General features: G+C 38.4%; 1 protein-coding gene across 1 annotated transcript in view; it reads left to right on the top strand.

Moving 5' to 3' along the window:
• LOC131939306 (uncharacterized) overlaps nt 1-21,191 on the top strand; it is a 36,770-nt gene extending 15,579 nt beyond the window's left edge. The window contains exons 6-8 of the mRNA XM_059297528.1: nt 19,718-19,744; nt 19,874-19,910; nt 20,451-21,191. Coding sequence (XP_059153511.1) covers nt 19,718-19,744; nt 19,874-19,910; nt 20,451-20,466 — 80 coding nt within the window. The 3' untranslated portion in view covers nt 20,467-21,191. The remainder of the gene's footprint in view (nt 1-19,717; nt 19,745-19,873; nt 19,911-20,450) is intronic.
• The last annotated feature ends 790 nt before the right edge of the window (nt 21,192-21,981 follow it).

A 21,981-nucleotide genomic window follows, 5' to 3' on the forward strand; every position in this document is an offset into this window, starting at 1 on the left:
AAAATTACTTCCGGTTTATTAAGGCTAGAAACAGTTAAAGAAATAACTACTAGTAATAAAATAGTTATTTAGAAAACATTTTTATTTTTAATTTAGATTACTAGAGTCAGGGTGTTGTGGTGATTAGGGATGTTATGTTTTTTAATATAAATACAATACTACGCTATACTCCATAGATCACTGCTGTGTATTTTATCATAGAGAACAATTGTTCCGACTTTTCTATTCTCCCTGACTATACCGGGTGACTTCAAGGAGGGGTTAATCCGTTTTTGAAAATGGTTGAATTGAAAAAAAAAATAATAAACTGTTTTACAACGGCTTATATTCGATATAAAAATATAAAAATACGTGTAAACGATGGTTCACAAACGGCTTTAAATTTTCAAATGTAACTATAATTTTATCGCATGCAATATTTTTTTAAATATTTTTTTTCAATAATTTATTCTGATTACATAGACTTTGTAATCATATTGACCAACACCAGACAACATATTGACCAGCATATTAACCAAATGTAGACAAAACATTGACCAAATGTAGACAACACATTGACCAAATGTAGACAACACATTGACCAAATGTAGACAGCACATTGACCCTTACAGACAACACATTGACCAAATGTAGACAGCACATTGACCCTTACAGACAACACATTGACCAAATGTAGACAGCACATTGACCCTTACAGACAACACATTGACCAAATGTAGACAACACATTGACCAAATGTAGACAGCACATTGACCAAATGTAGACATCACATTGACCAAATGTAGACAACACATTGACCAAATGTAGACAACACATTGACCAAATGTAGACAACATATTGACCAAATGTAGACAGCACATTGACCAAATGTAGACAACACATTGACCAAATGTAGACAACACATTGACCAAATGTAGACAACACATTGACCAAATGTAGACAACACATTGACCAAATGTAGACAGCACATTGACCCTTACAGACAACACATTGACCAAATGTAGACAGCACATTGACCAAATGTAGACAGCACATTGACCAAATGTAGACAGCACATTGACCAAATGTAGACAGCACATTGACCAAATGTAGACAACACATTGACCAAATGTAGACAACACATTGACCAAATGTAGACAACACATTGACCAAATGTAGACAACACATTGACCAAATGTAGACAACACATTGACCAAATGCAGACAGCACATTGACCAAATGTAGACAGCACATTGACCCTTACAGACAACACATTGACCAAATGTAGACAGCACATTGACCAAATGTAGACAACACATTGACCAAATGTAGACAACACATTGACCAAATGTAGACAACACATTGACCAAATGTAGACAACACATTGACCAAATGTAGACAACACATTGACCAAATGTAGACAACACATTGACCAAATGTAGACAACACATTGACCAAATGTAGACAACACATTGACCAAATGTAGACAACACATTGACCAAATGTAGACAACACATTGACCCTTACAGACAACACATTGACCAAATGTAGACAGCACATTGACCAAAAGTAGACAACACATTGACCAAATGTAGACAACACATTGACCAAATGTAGACAACACATTGACCAAATGTAGACAACACATTGACCAAATGTAGACAGCACATTGACCAAATGTAGACAGCACATTGACCAAATGTAGACAACACATTGACCAAATGTAGACAACACATTGACCAAATGTAGACAACACATTGACCAAATGTAGACAACACATTGACCAAATGTAGACAACACATTGACCAAATGTAGACAACACATTAACCAAATGTAGACAACACATTGACCAAATGTAGACAGCACATTGACCCTTACAGACAACACATTGACCAAATGTAGACAGCACATTGACCAAATGTAGACAGCACATTGACCAAATGTAGACAACACATTGACCCTTACAGACAACACATTGACCAAATGTAGACAGCACATTGACCAAATGTAGACAACACATTGACCAAATGTAGACAACACATTGACCAAATGTAGACAGCACATTGACCAAATGTAGACAACACATTGACCAAATGTAGACAGCACATTGACCAAATGTAGACAGCACATTGACCAAATGTAGACAACACATTGACCAAATGTAGACAGCACATTGACCAAATGTAGACAGCACATTGACCAAATGTAGACAACACATTGACCAAATGTAGACAACACATTGACCAAATGTAGACAACACATTGACCAAATGTAGACAACACATTGACCAAATGTAGACAACACATTGACCAAATGTAGACAACACATTGACCCTTACAGACAACACATTGACCAAATGTAGACAACACATTGACCAAATGTAGACAACACATTGACCAAATGTAGACAGCACATTGACCAAATGTAGACAACACATTGACCAAATGTAGACAACACATTGACCAAATGTAGACAACACATTGACCAAATGTAGACAACACATTGACCAAATGTAGACAACATATTGACCAAATGTAGACAGCACATTGACCAAATGTAGACAACACATTGACCAAATGTAGACAACACATTGACCAAATGTAGACAACACATTGACCAAATGTAGACAACACATTGACCAAATGTAGACAGCACATTGACCCTTACAGACAACACATTGACCAAATGTAGACAGCACATTGACCAAATGTAGACAGCACATTGACCAAATGTAGACAGCACATTGACCAAATGTAGACAACACATTGACCAAATGTAGACAACACATTGACCAAATGTAGACAACACATTGACCAAATGTAGACAGCACATTGACCAAATGTAGACAGCACATTGACCAAATGTAGACAACACATTGACCAAATGTAGACAACACATTGACCAAATGTAGACAACACATTGACCAAATGTAGACAACACATTGACCAAATGTAGACAACACATTGACCAAATGTAGACAACACATTGACCAAATGTAGACAACATATTGACCAAATGTAGACAACATATTGACCAAATGTAGACAGCACATTGACCAAATGTAGACAACACATTGACCAAATGTACAGAGCACATTGACCAAATGTAGACAACACATTGACCAAATGTAGACAACACACTGACCCTTACAGACAACACATTGACCAAATGTAGACAACACATTGACCAAATGTAGACAACACATTGACCAAATGTAGACAACACATTGACCAAAATGTAGAGAGCACATTGACCAAATGTAGACAACACATTGACCAAATGTAGACAACACATTGACCAAATGTAGACAACACATTGACCAAATGTAGACAACACATTGACCAAATGTAGACAACACATTGACCAAATGTAGACAACACATTGACCAAATGTAGACAGCACATTGACCAAATGTAGACAGCACATTTACCAAATGTAGACAGCACATTGACCAAATGTAGACAACACATTGACCAAATGTAGACAACACATTGACCAAATGTAGACAACACATTGACCAAATGTAGACAACACATTGACCAAATGTAGACAACACATTGACCCTTACAGACAACACATTGACCAAATGTAGACAACACATTGACCAAATGTAGACAGCACATTGACCAAATGTAGACAGCACATTGACCAAATGTAGACAGCACATTGACCAAATGTAGACAGCACATTGACCAAATGTAGACAACACATTGACCAAATGTAGACAGCACATTGACCAAATGTAGACAACACATTGACCAAATGTAGACAACACATTGACCAAATGTAGACAACACATTGACCCTTACAGACAACACATTGACCAAATGTAGACAACACATTGACCAAATGTAGACAACACATTGACCAAATGTAGACAACACATTGACCAAATGTAGACAGCACATTGACCAAATGTAGACAGCACATTGACCAAATGTAGACAGCACATTGACCAAATGTAGACAACACATTGACCAAATGTAGACAACACATTGACCAAATGTAGACAGCACATTGACCAAATGTAGACAGCACATTGACCAAATGTAGACAGCACATTGACCAAATGTTGACAACACATTGACCAAATGTAGACAACACATTGACCAAATGTAGACAACACATTGACCAAATGTAGACAACACATTGACCAAATGTAGACAACACATTGACCCTTACAGACAACACATTGACCAAATGTAGACAGCACATTGACCAAATGTAGACAGCACATTGACCAAATGTAGACAGCACATTGACCAAATGTAGACAACACATTGACCAAATGTAGACAACACATTGACCAAATGTAGACAGCACATTGACCAAATGTAGACAGCACATTGACCAAATGTAGACAGCACATTGACCAAATGTAGACAACACATTGACCAAATGTAGACAACACATTGACCAAATAAAGACAACACATTGACCAAATGTAGACAACACATTGACCAAATGTAGACAACACATTGACCAAATGTAGACAACACATTGACCAAATGTAGACAACATATTGACCAAATGTAGACAGCACATTGACCAAATGTAGACAACACATTGACCAAATGTACAGAGCACATTGACCAAATGTAGACAACACATTGACCAAATGTAGACAACACACTGACCCTTACAGACAACACATTGACCAAATGTAGACAACACATTGACCAAATGTAGACAACACATTGACCAAATGTAGACAACACATTGACCAAAATGTAGAGAGCACATTGACCAAATGTAGACAACACATTGACCAAATGTAGACAACACATTGACCAAATGTAGACAACACATTGACCAAATGTAGACAACACATTGACCAAATGTAGACAACACATTGACCAAATGTAGACAACACATTGACCAAATGTAGACAGCACATTGACCAAATGTAGACAGCACATTGACCAAATGTAGACAGCACATTGACCAAATGTAGACAACACATTGACCAAATGTAGACAACACATTGACCAAATGTAGACAACACATTGACCAAATGTAGACAACACATTGACCAAATGTAGACAACACATTGACCAAATGTAGACAACACATTGACCAAATGTAGACAACACATTGACCAAATGTAGACAACACATTGACCAAATGTAGACAACACATTGACCAAATGTAGACAACACATTGACCCTTACAGACAACACATTGACCAAATGTAGACAGCACATTGACCAAAAGTAGACAACACATTGACCAAATGTAGACAACACATTGACCAAATGTAGACAACACATTGACCAAATGTAGACAACACATTGACCAAATGTAGACAGCACATTGACCAAATGTAGACAGCACATTGACCAAATGTAGACAACACATTGACCAAATGTAGACAACACATTGACCAAATGTAGACAACACATTGACCAAATGTAGACAACACATTGACCAAATGTAGACAACACATTGACCAAATGTAGACAACGCATTAACCAAATGTAGACAACACATTGACCAAATGTAGACAGCACATTGACCCTTACAGACAACACATTGACCAAATGTAGACAGCACATTGACCAAATGTAGACAGCACATTGACCAAATGTAGACAACACATTGACCCTTACAGACAACACATTGACCAAATGTAGACAGCACATTGACCAAATGTAGACAACACATTGACCAAATGTAGACAACACATTGACCAAATGTAGACAGCACATTGACCAAATGTAGACAACACATTGACCAAATGTAGACAGCACATTGACCAAATGTAGACAGCACATTGACCAAATGTAGACAACACATTGACCAAATGTAGACAGCACATTGACCAAATGTAGACAGCACATTGACCAAATGTAGACAACACATTGACCAAATGTAGACAACACATTGACCAAATGTAGACAACACATTGACCAAATGTAGACAACACATTGACCAAATGTAGACAACACATTGACCAAATGTAGACAACACATTGACCCTTACAGACAACACATTGACCAAATGTAGACAACACATTGACCAAATGTAGACAACACATTGACCAAATGTAGACAGCACATTGACCAAATGTAGACAACACATTGACCAAATGTAGACAACACATTGACCAAATGTAGACAACACATTGACCAAATGTAGACAACACATTGACCAAATGTAGACAACATATTGACCAAATGTAGACAGCACATTGACCAAATGTAGACAACACATTGACCAAATGTAGACAACACATTGACCAAATGTAGACAACACATTGACCAAATGTAGACAACACATTGACCAAATGTAGACAGCACATTGACCCTTACAGACAACACATTGACCAAATGTAGACAGCACATTGACCAAATGTAGACAGCACATTGACCAAATGTAGACAGCACATTGACCAAATGTAGACAACACATTGACCAAATGTAGACAACACATTGACCAAATGTAGACAACACATTGACCAAATGTAGACAGCACATTGACCAAATGTAGACAGCACATTGACCAAATGTAGACAACACATTGACCAAATGTAGACAACACATTGACCAAATGTAGACAACACATTGACCAAATGTAGACAACACATTGACCAAATGTAGACAACACATTGACCAAATGTAGACAACACATTGACCAAATGTAGACAACATATTGACCAAATGTAGACAACATATTGACCAAATGTAGACAGCACATTGACCAAATGTAGACAACACATTGACCAAATGTACAGAGCACATTGACCAAATGTAGACAACACATTGACCAAATGTAGACAACACACTGACCCTTACAGACAACACATTGACCAAATGTAGACAACACATTGACCAAATGTAGACAACACATTGACCAAATGTAGACAACACATTGACCAAAATGTAGAGAGCACATTGACCAAATGTAGACAACACATTGACCAAATGTAGACAACACATTGACCAAATGTAGACAACACATTGACCAAATGTAGACAACACATTGACCAAATGTAGACAACACATTGACCAAATGTAGACAACACATTGACCAAATGTAGACAGCACATTGACCAAATGTAGACAGCACATTTACCAAATGTAGACAGCACATTGACCAAATGTAGACAACACATTGACCAAATGTAGACAACACATTGACCAAATGTAGACAACACATTGACCAAATGTAGACAACACATTGACCAAATGTAGACAACACATTGACCCTTACAGACAACACATTGACCAAATGTAGACAACACATTGACCAAATGTAGACAGCACATTGACCAAATGTAGACAGCACATTGACCAAATGTAGACAGCACATTGACCAAATGTAGACAGCACATTGACCAAATGTAGACAACACATTGACCAAATGTAGACAGCACATTGACCAAATGTAGACAACACATTGACCAAATGTAGACAACACATTGACCAAATGTAGACAACACATTGACCCTTACAGACAACACATTGACCAAATGTAGACAACACATTGACCAAATGTAGACAACACATTGACCAAATGTAGACAACACATTGACCAAATGTAGACAGCACATTGACCAAATGTAGACAGCACATTGACCAAATGTAGACAGCACATTGACCAAATGTAGACAACACATTGACCAAATGTAGACAACACATTGACCAAATGTAGACAGCACATTGACCAAATGTAGACAGCACATTGACCAAATGTAGACAGCACATTGACCAAATGTTGACAACACATTGACCAAATGTAGACAACACATTGACCAAATGTAGACAACACATTGACCAAATGTAGACAACACATTGACCAAATGTAGACAACACATTGACCCTTACAGACAACACATTGACCAAATGTAGACAGCACATTGACCAAATGTAGACAGCACATTGACCAAATGTAGACAGCACATTGACCAAATGTAGACAACACATTGACCAAATGTAGACAACACATTGACCAAATGTAGACAGCACATTGACCAAATGTAGACAGCACATTGACCAAATGTAGACAGCACATTGACCAAATGTAGACAACACATTGACCAAATGTAGACAACACATTGACCAAATAAAGACAACACATTGACCAAATGTAGACAACACATTGACCAAATGTAGACAACACATTGACCAAATGTAGACAACACATTGACCAAATGTAGACAACATATTGACCAAATGTAGACAGCACATTGACCAAATGTAGACAACACATTGACCAAATGTACAGAGCACATTGACCAAATGTAGACAACACATTGACCAAATGTAGACAACACACTGACCCTTACAGACAACACATTGACCAAATGTAGACAACACATTGACCAAATGTAGACAACACATTGACCAAATGTAGACAACACATTGACCAAAATGTAGAGAGCACATTGACCAAATGTAGACAACACATTGACCAAATGTAGACAACACATTGACCAAATGTAGACAACACATTGACCAAATGTAGACAACACATTGACCAAATGTAGACAACACATTGACCAAATGTAGACAACACATTGACCAAATGTAGACAGCACATTGACCAAATGTAGACAGCACATTGACCAAATGTAGACAGCACATTGACCAAATGTAGACAACACATTGACCAAATGTAGACAACACATTGACCAAATGTAGACAACACATTGACCAAATGTAGACAACACATTGACCAAATGTAGACAACACATTGACCCTTACAGACAACACATTGACCAAATGTAGACAACACATTGACCAAATGTAGACAGCACATTGACCAAATGTAGACAGCACATTGACCAAATGTAGACAGCACATTGACCAAATGTAGACAGCACATTGACCAAATGTAGACAACACATTGACCAAATGTAGACAGCACATTGATCAAATGTAGACAACACATTGACCAAATGTAGACAACACATTGACCAAATGTAGACAACACATTGACCCTTACAGACAACACATTGACCAAATGTAGACAACACATTGACCAAATGTAGACAACACATTGACCCTTACAGACAACACATTGACCAAATGTAGACAGCACATTGACCAAATGTAGACAGCACATTGACCAAATGTAGACAGCACATTGACCAAATGTAGACAACACATTGACCAAATGTAGACAACACATTGACCAAATGTAGACAGCACATTGACCAAATGTAGACAGCACATTGACCAAATGTAGACAGCACATTGACCAAATGTTGACAACACATTGACCAAATGTAGACAACACATTGACCAAATGTAGACAACACATTGACCAAATGTAGACAACACATTGACCAAATGTAGACAACACATTGACCAAATGTAGACAACACATTGACCAAATGTAGACAACACATTGACCAAATGTAGACAACACATTGACCAAATGTAGACAACACATTGACCAAATGTAGACAACACATTGACCAAATGTAGACAACACATTGACCAAATGTAGACAACACATTGACCAAATGTAGACAACACATTGACCAAATGTAGACAACACATTGACCAAATGTAGACAACACATTGACCCTTACAGACAACACATTGACCAAATGTAGACAGCACATTGACCAAATGTAGACAACACATTGACCAAATGTAGACAGCACATTGACCAAATGTAGACAACACATTGACCAAATGTAGACAACACATTGACCAAATGTAGACAGCACATTGACCAAATGTAGACAGCACATTGACCAAATGTAGACAACACATTGACCAAATGTAGACAACACATTGACCAAATGTAGACAACACATTGACCAAATGTAGACAACACATTGACCAAATGTAGACAACACATTGACCAAATGTAGACAACACATTGACCAAATGTAGACAACACATTGACCAAATGTAGACAGCACATTGACCAAATGTAGACAACACATTGACCAAATGTACAGAGCACATTGACCAAATGTAGACAACACATTGACCAAATGTAGACAACACACTGACCCTTACAGACAACACATTGACCAAATGTAGACAACACATTGACCAAATGTAGACAACACATTGACCAAATGTAGACAACACATTGACCAAAATGTAGAGAGCACATTGACCAAATGTAGACAACACATTGACCAAATGTAGACAACACATTGACCAAATGTAGACAACACATTGACCAAATGTAGACAACACATTGACCAAATGTAGACAACACATTGACCAAATGTAGACAACACATTGACCAAATGTAGACAGCACATTGACCAAATGTAGACAGCACATTGACCAAATGTAGACAGCACATTGACCAAATGTAGACAACACATTGACCAAATGTAGACAACACATTGACCAAATGTAGACAACACATTGACCAAATGTAGACAACACATTGACCAAATGTAGACAACACATTGACCCTTACAGACAACACATTGACCAAATGTAGACAACACATTGACCAAATGTAGACAGCACATTGACCAAATGTAGACAGCACATTGACCAAATGTAGACAGCACATTGACCAAATGTAGACAGCACATTGACCAAATGTAGACAACACATTGACCAAATGTAGACAGCACATTGACCAAATGTAGACAACACATTGACCAAATGTAGACAACACATTGACCAAATGTAGACAACACATTGACCCTTACAGACAACACATTGACCAAATGTAGACAACACATTGACCAAATGTAGACAACACATTGACCCTTACAGACAACACATTGACCAAATGTAGACAGCACATTGACCAAATGTAGACAGCACATTGACCAAATGTAGACAGCACATTGACCAAATGTAGACAACACATTGACCTAATGTAGACAACACATTGACCAAATGTAGACAGCACATTGACCAAATGTAGACAGCACATTGACCAAATGTAGACAGCACATTGACCAAATGTTGACAACACATTGACCAAATGTAGACAACACATTGACCAAATGTAGACAACACATTGACCAAATGTAGACAACACATTGACCAAATGTAGACAACACATTGACCAAATGTAGACAACACATTGACCAAATGTAGACAACACATTGACCAAATGTAGACAACACATTGACCAAATGTAGACAACACATTGACCAAATGTAGACAACACATTGACCAAATGTAGACAACACATTGACCAAATGTAGACAACACATTGACCAAATGTAGACAACACATTGACCAAATGTAGACAACACATTGACCAAATGTAGACAACACATTGACCAAATGTAGACAACACATTGACCAAATGTAGACAACACATTGACCAAATGTAGACAACACATTGACCAAATGTAGACAACACATTGACCAAATGTAGACAACACATTGACCAAATGTAGACAACACATTGACCAAATGTAGACAACACATTGACCCTTACAGACAACACATTGACCAAATGTAGACAGCACATTGACCAAATGTAGACAACACATTGACCAAATGTAGACAACACATTGACCAAATGTAGACAACACATTGACCAAATGTAGACAACACATTGACCAAATGTAGACAACACATTGACCAAATGTAGACAACACATTGACCAAATGTAGACAGCACATTGACCAAATGTAGACAACACATTGACCAAATGTAGACAACACATTGACCAAATGTAGACAACACATTGACCAAATGTAGACAACACATTGACCAAATGTAGACAACACATTGACCCTTACAGACAACACATTGACCAAATGTAGACAACACATTGACCAAATGTAGACAGCACATTGACCAAATGTAGACAGCACATTGACCAAATGTAGACAGCACATTGACCAAATGTAGACAGCACATTGACCAAATGTAGACAACACATTGACCAAATGTAGACAGCACATTGACCAAATGTAGACAACACATTGACCAAATGTAGACAACACATTGACCAAATGTAGACAACACATTGACCCTTACAGACAACACATTGACCAAATGTAGACAACACATTGACCAAATGTAGACAACACATTGACCCTTACAGACAACACATTGACCAAATGTAGACAGCACATTGACCAAATGTAGACAGCACATTGACCAAATGTAGACAGCACATTGACCAAATGTAGACAACACATTGACCAAATGTAGACAACACATTGACCAAATGTAGACAGCACATTGACCAAATGTAGACAGCACATTGACCAAATGTAGACAGCACATTGACCAAATGTTGACAACACATTGACCAAATGTAGACAACACATTGACCAAAAGTAGACAACACATTGACCAAATGTAGACAACACATTGACCAAATGTAGACAACACATTGACCAAATGTAGACAACACATTGACCAAATGTAGACAACACATTGACCAAATGTAGACAACACATTGACCAAATGTAGACAACACATTGACCAAATGTAGACAACACATTGACCAAATGTAGACAACACATTGACCAAATGTAGACAACACATTGACCAAATGTAGACAACACATTGACCAAATGTAGACAACACATTGACCAAATGTAGACAACACATTGACCCTTACAGACAACACATTGACCAAATGTAGACAGCACATTGACCAAATGTAGACAACACATTGACCAAATGTAGACAGCACATTGACCAAATGTAGACAACACATTGACCAAATGTAGACAACACATTGACCAAATGTAGACAGCACATTGACCAAATGTAGACAGCACATTGACCAAATGTAGACAACACATTGACCAAATGTAGACAACACATTGACCAAATGTAGACAGCACATTGACCAAATGTAGACAGCACATTGACCAAATGTAGACAGCACATTGACCAAATGTTGACAACACATTGACCAAATGTAGACAACACATTGACCAAATGTAGACAACACATTGACCAAATGTAGACAACACATTGACCAAATGTAGACAACACATTGACCAAATGTAGACAACACATTGACCAAATGTAGACAACACATTGACCAAATGTAGACAACACATTGACCAAATGTAGACAACACATTGACCAAATGTAGACAACACATTGACCAAATGTAGACAACACATTGACCAAATGTAGACAACACATTGACCAAATGTAGACAACACATTGACCAAATGTAGACAACACATTGACCAAATGTAGACAACACATTGACCCTTACAGACAACACATTGACCAAATGTAGACAGCACATTGACCAAATGTAGACAACACATTGACCAAATGTAGACAGCACATTGACCAAATGTAGACAACACATTGACCAAATGTAGACAACACATTGACCAAATGTAGACAGCACATTGACCAAATGTAGACAGCACATTGACCAAATGTAGACAACACATTGACCAAATGTAGACAACACATTGACCAAATGTAGACAACACATTGACCAAATGTAGACAACACATTGACCAAATGTAGACAACACATTGACCAAATGTAGACAACACATTGACCAAATGTAGACAACACATTGACCAAATGTAGACAGCACATTGACCCTTACAGACAACACATTGACCAAATTTGGCCATACATTGACCAAATGTAGACAGCACATTGACCAAATGTAGACAACACATTGACCCTTACAGACAACACATTGACCAAATGTAGACAGCACATTGACCAAATGTAGACAACACATTGACCAAATGTAGACAGCACATTGACCAAATGTAGACAGCACATTGACCAAATGTAGACAGCACATTGACCAAATGTTGACAACACATTGACCAAATGTAGACAACACATTGACCAAATGTAGACAACACATTGACCAAATGTAGACAACACATTGACCAAATGTAGACAACACATTGACCAAATGTAGACAACACATTGACCAAATGTAGACAACATATTGACCAAATGTAGACAATATATTGACCAAATGTAGACAGCACATTGACCAAATGTAGACAACACATTGACCAAATGTAGACAACACACTGACCCTTACAGACAACACATTGACCAAATGTAGACAACACATTGACCAAATGTAGACAACACATTGACCAAATGTAGACAACACATTGACCAAAATGTAGAGAGCACATTGACCAAATGTAGACAACACATTGACCAAATGTAGACAACACATTGACCAAATGTAGACAACACATTGACCAAATGTAGACAACACATTGACCAAATGTAGACAACACATTGACCAAATGTAGACAACACATTGACCAAATGTAGACAGCACATTGACCAAATGTAGACAGCACATTTACCAAATGTAGACAGCACATTGACCAAATGTAGACAACACATTGACCAAATGTAGACAACACATTGACCAAATGTAGACAACACATTGACCAAATGTAGACAACACATTGACCAAATGTAGACAACACATTGACCCTTACAGACAACACATTGACCAAATGTAGACAACACATTGACCAAATGTAGACAGCACATTGACCAAATGTAGACAGCACATTGACCAAATGTAGACAGCACATTGACCAAATGTAGACAGCACATTGACCAAATGTAGACAACACATTGACCAAATGTAGACAGCACATTGACCAAATGTAGACAACACATTGACCAAATGTAGACAACACATTGACCAAATGTAGACAACACATTGACCCTTACAGACAACACATTGACCAAATGTAGACAACACATTGACCAAATGTAGACAACACATTGACCCTTACAGACAACACATTGACCAAATGTAGACAGCACATTGACCAAATGTAGACAGCACATTGACCAAATGTAGACAGCACATTGACCAAATGTAGACAACACATTGACCAAATGTAGACAACACATTGACCAAATGTAGACAGCACATTGACCAAATGTAGACAGCACATTGACCAAATGTAGACAGCACATTGACCAAATGTTGACAACACATTGACCAAATGTAGACAACACATTGACCAAATGTAGACAACACATTGACCAAATGTAGACAACACATTGACCAAATGTAGACAACACATTGACCAAATGTAGACAACATATTGACCAAATGTAGACAACATATTGACCAAATGTAGACAGCACATTGACCAAATGTAGACAACACATTGACCAAATGTACAGAGCACATTGACCAAATGTAGACAACACATTGACCAAATGTAGACAACACACTGACCCTTACAGACAACACATTGACCAAATGTAGACAACACATTGACCAAATGTAGACAACACATTGACCAAATGTAGACAACACATTGACCAAAATGTAGAGAGCACATTGACCAAATGTAGACAACACATTGACCAAATGTAGACAACACATTGACCAAATGTAGACAACACATTGACCAAATGTAGACAACACATTGACCAAATGTAGACAACACATTGACCAAATGTAGACAACACATTGACCAAATGTAGACAGCACATTGACCAAATGTAGACAGCACATTGACCAAATGTAGACAGCACATTGACCAAATGTAGACAACACATTGACCAAATGTAGACAACACATTGACCAAATGTAGACAACACATTGACCAAATGTAGACAACACATTGACCAAATGTAGACAACACATTGACCCTTACAGACAACACATTGACCAAATGTAGACAACACATTGACCAAATGTAGACAGCACATTGACCAAATGTAGACAGCACATTGACCAAATGTAGACAGCACATTGACCAAATGTAGACAACACATTGACCAAATGTAGACAGCACATTGACCAAATGTAGACAACACATTGACCAAATGTAGACAACACATTGACCAAATGTAGACAACACATTGACCCTTACAGACAACACATTGACCAAATGTAGACAACACATTGACCAAATGTAGACAACACATTGACCCTTACAGACAACACATTGACCAAATGTAGACAGCACATTGACCAAATGTAGACAGCACATTGACCAAATGTAGACAGCACATTGACCAAATGTAGACAACACATTGACCTAATGTAGACAACACATTGACCAAATGTAGACAGCACATTGACCAAATGTAGACAGCACATTGACCAAATGTAGACAGCACATTGACCAAATGTTGACAACACATTGACCAAATGTAGACAACACATTGACCAAATGTAGACAACACATTGACCAAATGTAGACAACACATTGACCAAATGTAGACAACACATTGACCAAATGTAGACAACACATTGACCAAATGTAGACAACACATTGACCAAATGTAGACAACACATTGACTAAATGTAGACAACACATTGACCAAATGTAGACAACACATTGACCAAATGTAGACAACACATTGACCAAATGTAGACAACACATTGACCAAATGTAGACAACACATTGACCAAATGTAGACAACACATTGACCAAATGTAGACAACACATTGACCCTTACAGACAACACATTGACCAAATGTAGACAGCACATTGACCAAATGTAGACAACACATTGACCAAATGTAGACAGCACATTGACCAAATGTAGACAACACATTGACCAAATGTAGACAACACATTGACCAAATGTAGACAGCACATTGACCAAATGTAGACAGCACATTGACCAAATGTAGACAACACATTGACCAAATGTAGACAACACATTGACCAAATGTAGACAACACATTGACCAAATGTAGACAACACATTGACCAAATGTAGACAACACATTGACCAAATGTAGACAACACATTGACCAAATGTAGACAACACATTGACCAAATGTAGACAGCACATTGACCCTTACAGACAACACATTGACCAAATTTGGCCATACATTGACCAAATGTAGACAGCACATTGACCAAATGTAGACAACACATTGACCCTTAAAGACAACACATTGACCAAATGTAGACAGCACATTGACCAAATGTAGACAACACATTGACCAAATGTAGACAGCACATTGACCAAATGTAGACAGCACATTGACCAAATGTAGACAGCACATTGACCAAATGTTGACAACACATTGACCAAATGTAGACAACACATTGACCAAATGTAGACAACACATTGACCAAATGTAGACAACACATTGACCAAATGTAGACAACACATTGACCAAATGTAGACAACACATTGACCAAATGTAGACAACATATTGACCAAATGTAGACAACATATTGACCAAATGTAGACAGCACATTGACCAAATGTAGACAACACATTGACCAAATGTAGACAACACATTGACCAAATGTAGACAACACATTGACCAAATGTAGACAACACATTGACCAAATGTAGACAACACATTGACCAAATGTAGACAACACATTGACCAAATGTAGACAACACATTGACCAAATGTAGACAACACATTGACCAAATGTAGACAGCACATTGACCAAATGTAGACAACACATTGACCAAATGTAGACAACACATTGACCAAATGTAGACAACACATTGACCAAATGTAGACAACACATTGACCCTTACAGACAACACATTGACCAAATGTAGACAACACATTGACCAAATGTAGACAGCACATTGACCAAATGTAGACAGCACATTGACCAAATGTAGACAACACATTGACCAAATGTAGACAACACATTGACCAAATGTAGACACCACATTGACCAAATGTAGACAACACATTGACCAAATGTAGACAACATATTGACCAAATGTAGACAACATATTGACCAAATGTAGACAGCACATTGACCAAATGTAGACAACACATTGACCCTTACAGACAACACATTGACCAAATGTAGACAACACATTGACCCTTACAGACAACACATTGACCAAATGTAGACAACACATTGACCAAATGTTGACAGCACATTGACCAAATGTAGACAACACATTGACCAAATGTAGACAGCACATTGACCCTTACAGACAACACATTGACCAAATGTAGACAGCACATTGACCAAATGTAGACAACACATTGACCAAATGTAGACAACACATTGACCAAATGTAGACAGCACATTGACCAAATGTAGACAACACATTGACCAAATGTAGACAACACATTGACCAAATGTAGACAACACATTGACCAAATGTAGACAACACATTGACCAAATGTAGACAGCACATTGACCAAATGTAGACAACACATTGACCAAATGTAGACAACACATTGACCAAATGTAGACAGCACATTGACCAAATGTAGACAGCACATTGACCAAATGTAGACAACACATTGACCCTTACAGACAACACATTGACCAAATGTAGACAACACATTGACCAAATGTAGACAACACATTGACCAAATGTAGACAACACATTGACCAAATGTAGACAACACATTGACCAAATGTAGACAACACATTGACCAAATGTAGACAGCACATTGACCAAATGTAGACAACACATTGACCCTTACAGACAACACATTGACCAAATGTAGACAACACATTGACCCTTACAGACAACACATTGACCAAATGTAGACAACACATTGACCAAATGTAGACAGCACATTGACCAAATGTAGACAGCACATTGACCAAATGTAGACAACACATTGACCAAATGTAGACAACACATTGACCAAATGTAGACAATACATTGACCAAATGTAGACAACACATTGACCAAATGTAGACAACACATTGACCAAATGTAGACAACACATTGACCAAATGTAGACAACACATTGACCAAATGTAGACAACACATTGACCAAATGTAGACAGCACATTGACCAAATGTAGACAGCACATTGACCAAATGTAGACAACACATTGACCAAATGTAGACAGCACATTGACCAAATGTAGACAACACATTGACCAAATGTAGACAACACATTGACCAAATGTAGACAACACATTGACCAAATGTAGACAGCACATTGACCAAATTCAGACAACACATTGACCAAATGTAGACAGCACATTGACCAAATGTAGACAACACATTGACCAAATGTAGACAACACATTGACCCTTATAGACAACACCAGAGTTTCTTCCAGTCATCTCTTCGGGGGGCGGAGTCCGCCCCCCCCCCCCCCCCCCGAAAAAAGTCTACCCCCCAACGAAATGAAATTTGTATAGAAAATATATACTTTTAACAGTGTCCACCCCCCCGAAGAAAGTCTACCGCCTCCACCCGAAAATTCCAAGTGCCCCCCTGGAGAAAAAAGTCTCGAAGAAACACTGGGCAACACATTGACCAACTCTAGACTGCACATTGACCAGGTAACCAAACACTTATTGATATGGGGGGGGGGCTGTAGGTTATCACTAATCCTGGTTTCCCGGGACTTCCAAGCCTCCCTACCCCCACCCCCGCCCCCCACCCCCCCCCCCCCCTCCTCAAGTGGGTGTCGTATGGCAGGCGAACATTATCACTTAATACACATGAGCCTTAAAGGTCAAGGCCATTTTGTTTATTTCAGCTGACCCACGGCTAATCCATTTTTCAGTTTGACCCAGCCCACCCGTACGTGTGTCAGTCGGTATTTTTACGAATAACCCCCCCCCCCCCCACACACACACACACACACGCACACACACACACACACTAGGGTGTTGTAGTAACACAATTATTATGATCATCAAGCAGTTATTGTCACAGAACTCTTGAGACGTGTGCAAGACTGCAAAAAGTTACATTAAACTGTGTGACTTTCTAGTAAATTTGACCGCCAGATAACCTATGTTTTAATGACTTCCCAATTTGTTTTTAAATTTTCTGGTTTACAATTTGGTTACAGTACGATAACTTTTGTTTATAACCACCTAAGATAACTTCCTCGGTTAATATAACTTTTTTAATCCACAGCGGCTGAACCGAAGGTACTCAAGAAAGGTACGTAACTTCACTTGAAAACTTTTTAAATCATTACAGTGACCTCGCAATAATTAACTCCTAATTTCCCACCTAGCTCTAACTGTAAAATAAAAAAATGTGGTAAAAAAATCTTTCCTTTGATTTCAGTATCGTCCCAATTAAAACGGGGTCGCGCAGGCCGGCGGTAAATTTAAATGCTTCAATCAGTGCAATGACGGCTGCCGGATATTACGTCACCACAGCGGACAGATGGACGCTGACCTTTTGTAGACGGACACTAAAGATGGACACAAGGACAAAATAAACATACGTGACCTTTGACGTCTAGGTTCAATGACCTACTGGACATGCTTGTTACGTGACCTTTGACGTCTAGGTTCAATGACCTACTGGACATACTTGTTACGTGACCTTTGACGTCTAGGTTCAATGACCTAATGGACATACTTGTTACGTGACCTTTGACGTCTAGGTTCAATGACCTACTGGACATACTTGTTACGTGACCTTTGACGTCTAGGTTCAATGACCTACTGGACATACTTGTTACGTGACCTTTGACGTCTAGGTTCAATGACCTACTGGACATACTTGTTACGTGACCTTTGACGTCTAGGTTCAATGACCTAATGGACATATTTGTTACGTGACCTTTGACGTTTAGGTTCAATGACCTACTGGACATACTTATCTGAAGGCTGCTTGGTGACTTTTTTTTTGACAGAACACCAACTTGGTGACTCGCTTGATTGAAGACCAACTTGGTGACTCGATGGATGGGTGACTCGCTTGACAGAACACCAACTTGGTGACTTGATGGATGGGTGACTCGCTTGATTGAAGACCAACCTGGTGACTCGATGGATGGGTGACTCGCTTGATTGAAGACCAACTTGGTGACTCGATGGATGGGTGACTCGCTTGATTGAAGACCAACTTGGTGACTCGATGGATGGGTGACTCGCTTGATTGAAGACCAACTTGGTGACTCGATGGATGGGTGACTCGCTTGATTGAAGACCAACTTGGTGACTTGATGGATGGGTGACTCGCTTGATTGAAGACCAACTTGGTGACTTGATGGAAGGGTGACTCGCTTGACAGAACACCAACTTGGTGACTCGCTTGATTGAAGACCAACTTGGTGACTCGATGGATGGGTGACTCGCTTGACAGAACACCAACTTGGTGACTCGATGGATGGGTGACTCGCTTGACAGAACACCAACTTGGTGACACGATGGATGTTTGACTCGCTTGACTGAATGCCTGCTGAATTATTTTCATGACTGATGACGTAATCGCAAGTTTTAAAAATGCGACTTGACATGATTCCTTTTACATTTGAAAGCTGTATTTACCGCAAACTTTTTGCTTTTCTAACTATGTATTTTTATTTTCCAATTCTATTTGATATGTTAAATATTTACTAGTCTCACAGTTTGTAAATAAAGTACTTGATACATTTATGCTGTTGTCTTGACTTAATCAACTTCTAATTATCGTTAACCCAACACCTGTGTGTCCTGGACACAAAATGGAAAAGATGCAGATGTCCAACAGTTGGCAGGAGGGGAATCAGCAGCCTGTAATGTTAACGCCAGTTAGGCTATTACTTTCTTCAATTTGAATTTATGGTACGCGAAATTAAATCAGAAATTTAAAGTTTAGGCCTGCATCGTAATAAAACCTTCTAAACCTACAAATTACTGCTGATTAAAAGGTATTTCATCTGCATCATATCTCTACATCAACAGCAAGTGGAAAGTAGATCAACATCAACAGCACTTGGAAAGAACACCAAGAAATTTTAGGTTTACAATTTGTTTAAGACTCAGTAGTCTTAAAACTCAGAGACCCCACCCCCCTTTGTTTGTGGCCTACGTAGGGGGGGGGGGGGGGCAGGGACTGAACCCGGGAAGCGGCAATAGGGATAGACTAGCACATTTTAACTGCATTACAGCATTAGTCCGTCAAAATTTAAAAACTAGAACACTAAAAAAAAAAAGACTGTCAACATAAGGTAGGCCATGTCTGTTTACAAAAATAAAATGTAAAATGGATTAAAGGGAAACTACTGGATATTTTAGTTCATTATTCTGCTTTGTTCCCTTGTATAGGCGTAGGGCTACAATTTTCCTTCTTCAATACTTGACTTAATGCTGCTCCAACACTTGACTTAATGCTGCTCCAACACTTGACTTAATGCTGCTCCAACACTTGACTTAATGCTGCTCCAACACTTGACTTAATGC

The sequence above is a fragment of the Physella acuta genome, unplaced genomic scaffold, assembly GCF_028476545.2.
Source record: "Physella acuta isolate Inbredline_101_S28 unplaced genomic scaffold, ASM2847654v3 ptg000273l, whole genome shotgun sequence".
Taxonomy (NCBI): domain Eukaryota; kingdom Metazoa; phylum Mollusca; class Gastropoda; family Physidae; genus Physella; species Physella acuta.